This window comes from Sorex fumeus, unplaced genomic scaffold (assembly GCF_029834395.1).
Source record: "Sorex fumeus unplaced genomic scaffold, SorFum_2.1 ptg000094l, whole genome shotgun sequence".
In the NCBI taxonomy this organism is placed as follows: Eukaryota; Metazoa; Chordata; class Mammalia; order Eulipotyphla; family Soricidae; genus Sorex; species Sorex fumeus.
Genome location: NW_026606151.1, coordinates 21,606,340 through 21,612,972, shown reverse-complemented (window position 1 = coordinate 21,612,972; position 6,633 = coordinate 21,606,340). Strand labels below are relative to the sequence as shown.

The 6,633-nt window shown below is 49.7% G+C and overlaps 1 protein-coding gene across 2 annotated transcripts; it reads right to left on the bottom strand.

Annotated features, from left to right (window-relative positions):
• Positions 1 to 806: 806 nt before the first annotated feature.
• LOC130040464 (zinc finger protein with KRAB and SCAN domains 8-like) lies at positions 807 to 6,317 on the bottom strand. 2 transcript variants are annotated; one of them, XM_056132543.1, is made up of 3 exons: positions 6,236 to 6,317; positions 2,089 to 3,152; positions 807 to 1,017 (listed from the first exon to the last, which is right to left on the bottom strand). In XM_056132543.1, the coding sequence occupies exon 2, from the start codon at positions 3,093 to 3,095 to the stop codon at positions 2,304 to 2,306; it is 792 nt and encodes a 263-aa protein (XP_055988518.1). In that variant the 5' UTR covers positions 3,096 to 3,152; positions 6,236 to 6,317; the 3' UTR covers positions 807 to 1,017; positions 2,089 to 2,303. The 2 variants fall into 2 exon arrangements, with proteins under 2 accessions (XP_055988518.1, XP_055988519.1); XM_056132544.1 differs by lacking the exon at positions 6,236 to 6,317 and adding an exon at positions 4,937 to 4,952.
• Positions 6,318 to 6,633: the final 316 nt, after the last annotated feature.

The window sequence follows — 6,633 nt, the reverse complement described above, 5'->3', positions numbered from 1 at the left end:
TCTGCCCAAACAAAGACTTTGCCACACTCTACTCTAATAAAGCCTTTTCTTGCCATGAAGTCACTGGCACTGCGTGCATGGTAGGGCTTTTCAATGTATGGGTGGGTGGGTGGGTGGGTGTTACATATCTTGTACATGGGTGGGGAGTATGTCCTTGTAGAGTATATGCACTTCAGGCTATATGCAGCATTTCCCCATAATCATATTTATGTTGTCTCATTAACTATATTGATATTCAAATTCCGGTCAGATTAGATTATTTTGGCCCCATACCTGAGCCACATCTGGTGGTACTCAGGGCCTACTCCTAGTTCTGAGCTCAGGGATTAGGTCTAGCGGGACTCATGGGACCACAGGGATGCCAGGGATTGAGCCTGGGTCAGGTTGATTGTGTGCAAAGCAAATGCCCTACCTGCTGTACTATTGCTCTGGCCCTTGCCACATTTTTATGAAACTTTTTCTCCATGATAACTTCTCTGATGAGATCTGGGTTTACACTGAAAAGCTTTGCAGGTTAAAGATACTCGGAGGCTTTCCTCCAGTTGGAAATGCTTGTTTATTCAGGATAGCCTTCCTGCCAGTTCTCTTTGTTCCCCCAGGTTTTTGGGGTACACTCCTGGTGATGCTCGGGTATTACTCCTGGCTCTTCCCTAATATTCCTTATTCATGCTCCTATGATAGTCTTACTCAGGAGGAATATTTTTGGACCAGTGACTTTCTAGTTCATATTGAGGGGAAATGGAAGGATAAAATCATGAACTGTGACAGAACTAAACTCAGGGCAAATTTTCTTAGATGTTTGAAGTCCCTTTATTGGAGTGATATTCTCAGAGGCCTGATGCAACAAAAGTTGTGCTGCAGACTCCTTCCTCCCTTGGGTTAACGATTCAGAAGCTCATCACACTGTCCAGCATGAAGTCCATAAGAATGCTCCCATTTTGATCTCTGGTCATCTTCCTCTGTGTTGAACTTCTAGAAAACTCTGCTGGATATGGACTCCTGCTCAGGACTCACCATCTGAAAGAACAGGTTGGTCATGTAATTAGCATTGTTTCCCCAAATGCAACCTGAGAGTATCCTATAAAGAGACACTACCTAGACACTGTCAAAATAGCAAGACACACTTGTTCTTTCCAGAAATTTCTGCTCTCCAGCTATAGCCTGCCTTTCTTTCTTTCTTTCTTTCTTTCTTTCTTTCTTTCTTTCTTTCTTTTTTGTGTCACACCCAGCAATGCTCAGGGGTTACTCCTGGCTCTGCACTCAGGAATCACTCCTGGTGGTACTCTGGGGACCACATGGGATGCCGAGGATTGAACCCGGGTTGGCCGCGTGCGGGGCAAACGCCCTACCTGCTGTACTATTGCTCCAGCCCCACTTTTGCCTTTTTTTCAAAATTTCTCACCTGAAAGTACCTGGAAGAGTAGTCTTAATACATAGAAGGAAATAGTAGTAGTAGTAGTAGTAGTAGTAGTAGTAGTAGTAATAGTATCACTAAAACTGAAAATATAAGGGACTGAGATCTCCTGTAAACAAAACATATAAAGTGGCAGATTAAAAAAGACACCATCACATCAATAAAGCTTTTTACTGTCTACTCAAAAAATTATAAAAAAAACTCAAAGCTGAAAAGGATGTCAGTGAATATCTGGTCTGCATCCCCTGTTTTTTTGTTCTTTTGGGCCGCCCTTGGCAAGTGCCTTCCACCTTCCTGCTTTACTATCTAGCCCCTCTCCTATTTTTAAGAATGTAGATACTTGGCCAGAGAGATAGTACAGTGTGTAGGACACTTGCCTTGCACGTGATCAATCCCACCTGGTACCCAGAGCCAGGAATGATCCCTAAGTGCAGGAATTAGGCCTGAGTGCCACTGGGTGTGGTCCCCCAAATAAAAACATCTGATCCTATTAACCAAAACAAACTCCTTTATGATACGGTTTCTTTTGCTTCTTGGAGGGGGTCACAATAGGTGGCACTCAAGGGCTTCTTTCAGCTTGATGCTTGGGGTTCACTCCTAATGGCACCAGGGGCCCCCGCATGCACTCCAGCCCTCTGAGCTGTCTCTACTGTGCTCTGTTTAAATAGCTTTACCTCACAGATGTCGGAAAACTGCATTCTCGGAAGGAGATGGGATTTCAGACCCTTGGTCAGTCCTTAGGCTGATGGAGCAATTTTCGTTGACTTGTCACTTCTTACATTCCAAGGGACACACATCAATTTAAAACAGTAATGTTTTCTACCCTCTTTTTTCGGTGCTAACTTCTGAGACACACAAAAAGTCCTCTGGTCTACCTTCCCCACAGGGGTCACTGCTGACACTTCTCTTTGGCGTGGACTTTCTGGTGCTTCGTAAGATTTGAACTCCCGCGGAACGCTTTTCCACACTCGTCACACTCGTATGGCTTCTCTCCCGTGTGGATTCTCTGGTGGTGGATGAGGGTTGATATCTGGCTGAACGCCTTCCTGCATTCTCCACACTCATAGGGCTTTTCCCCGGAGTGAATCCTCTGGTGGTTAATCAGGGCGGAGTTCACATAGAAGGCCTTCCCACACTCCTTGCACTCATACGGCTTCTCTCCCGTGTGGATTCTCTGGTGTTTGATGAGGGCGGAGCTCACGCTGAAGGCTTTCCCGCACGCGTCACACGCATAAGGTTTCTCTCCAGAGTGGATTCTCTGGTGTTTGATCAGGTCCGAGCTCACGCTAAACGCTTTGCCGCACTCGTTACACTCGTAGGGTTTCTCGCCGTTGTGGACCCGCTGGTGGATGATGAGGTGCGCCCTCACGCTGAAGGCCTTCCGACACTCCTGACAGGTGTAGGGCTTCTCGCCAGTGTGGATTCTCTCGTGCACGGTGAGGGTGGAACGCACGCTGAAGGCTTTCCCGCAGTAGTCACACTCGTACGGCTTCTCGCCCGTGTGGATTCTCCGATGCCGCACAAGGCCTGAGCTCTGGGCAAACTTCTTCCCACATTCGCTGCATTTATAGCGTCTTTCTTTGGAGGGTGAGTCCTGATGGTCTCCCAGCTGGCCCACGTACTCAGGAATCTGCAAAGGATCCCCATCATATATGCAAGGAACCTTTCCTTGCGGCTCCATCCTTACAAATACCTCCCCTTCAGAACAGATGCTTGTTCATCCCTCTGGCCTCAATTCCTAGGGGAGAAAAAAAAATAAGATCTCTCAAATGTTATTTCCTGCTGCCGAAGCAAACTGATGTCGCAGAGACTTAACTGCCACTCACACACTTTCAGCCACCCCAGGACACCCCTATCATGTGTCAGTCAGGTCAAATGTTTGGATTCCGTCTGGACCAAAGCAACATCACAAATGTCCCCAACTTGAATGGGAACATAAATCTACTTTTTGTTGTTTTTAGGCCACACCCGGTGGTGTTTGGGTCTTATTCCAGCACTGGCTATTCACTCAGGATCACTTCTGGTGGGCTCAGAGGACCATGTGGGCACCAGGGATTAAGTCTGGATTAGCTGCATGCAAGGCAATACTTTAGCCACTGTTCTATGGCTCCCTGGCCCCTACATCCCAAGTACAGAATCGAGGATACAAATGTATACAAAAATAATATATAGTTGCAACTTTACACAGCCTCCGGGGGAGAAAAAGAAACCCTGCCTCTTGCTATGACAGTCTCTGGGCAACAGGGCTGCTTGCTTCCTTTGAAAACTCATCAGAATAAACCACCTCCGCACCAGAGAGTCCCGTCAGCCCATTCCAGCTTTGGGATTGAGATCAGCAAGTGAAGAAATTGTGGGTCATTGTCACTTTCTTATCCCTGGAGAACAAAATCAATTTCTGCCTGCAAACTTGATGAAACTTTTGCCCCAGACTCAAATTATACACATTACCCTCCCCCCCGCCCCTTTCCCATTTACACATCCTACTATGTCTCCAGAGTGATAAGTGAGGTTGACAATATTTCTCTGGATATGGTAAGGTTTCCTCCCTGTGGCTGTGCTAAACCCTGGAGCCTCAGTATAATAATAAAGAAGCATTAATTACCTCACCAGGGCTGGAGCGATAGCAAAGCGGTAGGGCGTTTGCCTTGTGCACAGCCAGCCTGGCTGAGCCGGATTCAATTCCTCCGCCCCTCTCGGAGGGCTCGGCAAGCTACCGAGAGTATCTTGACCACATGGCAAAGCCTGGCAAGCTACCCATGATGTATTCGATATGCCAAACACAGTAACAAGTCTCAAAATGGAGACATTACTGGGCCCGCTCAAGCAAATTAATGAACAACGGGGAGGACAGTGACAGTGACAATTACCTCACCGAAGTGACAGTCTACAAAAAGACCCTGACAAATATTCCTCAAAAGGGTTATGGCTTACAAAAGCAAGTGTCAAAGTCAATTCACAGGGAGAAGGGAAGCCTAGATGGGTTCCTGGCATTAGGGGAAAAGTGATGGACATAGGAATGAAGTAAGGCCCTGAATAATAAGCACTAATAAAGTGACATATTAGAACAGGGTAAACCAGATTATGGGGTAAACATGACCCTGTGGCTTAAGCTTTACAAACTTTGTATACAATTCTGAGCCCAGAACCTATTCAAGAAATTTCATTTGAAATTTTGTCTACAGGGCAGATATGGCTTAATGGTAGGGTGCGTGCTTTGCAGGAGTGAACCCTGGGCTGGACCCATGGCCACACACACACAAAACTGTTGGGGGGTAGGTGGGGGAGAGGAATGTCTGTTTCGTGTAGGTCATAAGCATTCAGATGTTAGTGAGTAGAGAAGAGAAGGTGGGCAGACAGAAAAGCTGGGAAAGTTCCTGCCTTGTGTGCTTCCAACTGGGTTCAATCCCTGGCACCTGATAAGGTGCCGTGAGCATGCCAGGAATGCCACCTCACCCCCCACCCCTAAAAAAAAGATACAGAGAAGTCCTGCTGCCAGCGGGCACCCCCCTCTCAGATGCCCACCTCGACAGGTAGCTCTTCTAGTTCTTGTGATTTCCAGGTTTTCTTTTGGCCGTAGAAACAGACTGAGTGGAGTCACTATGTCACAAACAAAATGAAGAGAGTCCCTGCAGACGCACAAAGGTGAACAAAGACAGAGGCGAGAACACTGTGTACCCCTCTGCAGAGGGGTCCAGTCAACCCCAGATACCATGTCTGTTCATACAGCCTGGGCTGTCCCATTCCCTAACTCAGCTACATCGGTCCAAGGAAGATCTTTGCGGCACTGAGGAAGGCTCACTCTGCGGTGGCCATACATTCATGAATTCTTGCTCAAAGGCCAGAAACAGTCACCAAAGGGGTTTGGGGGCCACACCTGGCAGTTCTGAGGGGGCTACTCCTGGCTCTGCACTCAGGAGTGACCCCTAGCATAGGTGGTGGCCGGGATTTGAACCAGGGTCACGGTGCCTGCCGTCCTGTGCACTATCTCCGCAGTCCAGACATGTACATTTTCGGTTTTTATTGTTGCTCTTGGGCCACACTTAGCTGTGTTCAGGGCTTAGTCCTGGCTCTGCCAGGCTCAGGAATCCCTCCTGGAGGGCTAGAGCGAGACAGTCTAGTGGGGAGGGCGGTTACCTGGCATGGGGTCTGACCCAGGTTCCACCCGCAGCATCCCATATGGTCCCACCATGCCTAACTCCTGAGTGCAGAGCCAGGAGTAAACCTGGAGCATGGACGGGGTGTGATCAAAAAAAAAAAAAAAGAAAAAGAAAATCTATCTTTTGGCTTAGCATTTTTGCTCTTTAACGGCGCTCGGCAGCGCTGGGGGAGCAAAGCCTGGGCTCGGGTGGGCGAGCTCTGTCCAGTCCGGGCTGCCGTTTGTTTAAGTCACAAACGTTCAGAGAGAAAGAACCTCTGCAGCCCTGGGGGGAGGGCGAGGGGAGGGGCCGGCCACCGCAGTGCGGACCCCCGAGAAAGGAGGGGCGTAACACTGGCTTCCCCGGTGGGGCAAGGGGCGGTTATTTCCAGAAGCCCCCCACCCCCCAAAGTGCCAAAGGCCCCTCTGTGGGGTGACACAGAAGGGACCGAGCACGCCCCCTCCCGCAGAGCCCACCCGCCCAGTCCCGTCTCCCAGGGTCCGTCGTGGGGGTTGGACGGGAAAGGGGCGAGGATAGCTGAGACGGGGCGGGGGTGGGGGGCGCAGGGTTGTGATGATGGGGAGGAAGGGGGCAGGGCGCGGTAGGTCGGGGGCCCTTTGCCCTCCCCTACAGCCGATCCCCCCCAGACCACACCGGAAAGACCAGAACAAAAAGGGGGACTCACCCCAAAAGGTAACCAGGCGAACCCACAGACCTGGGCAGGCCAACTCGGGGCCCGGGAGGTCAACTTCCGGGGACGCACCCTTGGGACACTGCGGGGGGCGGCGGGAGGGACGCTCTAGGATCTTGGAGGCTTCCCTCTCAGTGGTTTGTGAGGTGACAAGGCAAGGATTCTATTTACTCCCAAGGCAACTGGTATCTATTTTAACTTTTTTTTTTTTTGCCCCTCCAGCGACTTATCACTGGTTCACAATGTGGAATTTCAAGGATTTAGCATCCCACCTCTACATTGGGTGTCATTATCACCAAGGCGCCAAGTTCCAGGGCTACTCCCCCAGCAAAGAGCTCTGGGCTCCTTTCACCCACCTGCCAGCTGTCAGCTTTCCTGGAAGTTAGGAAGGA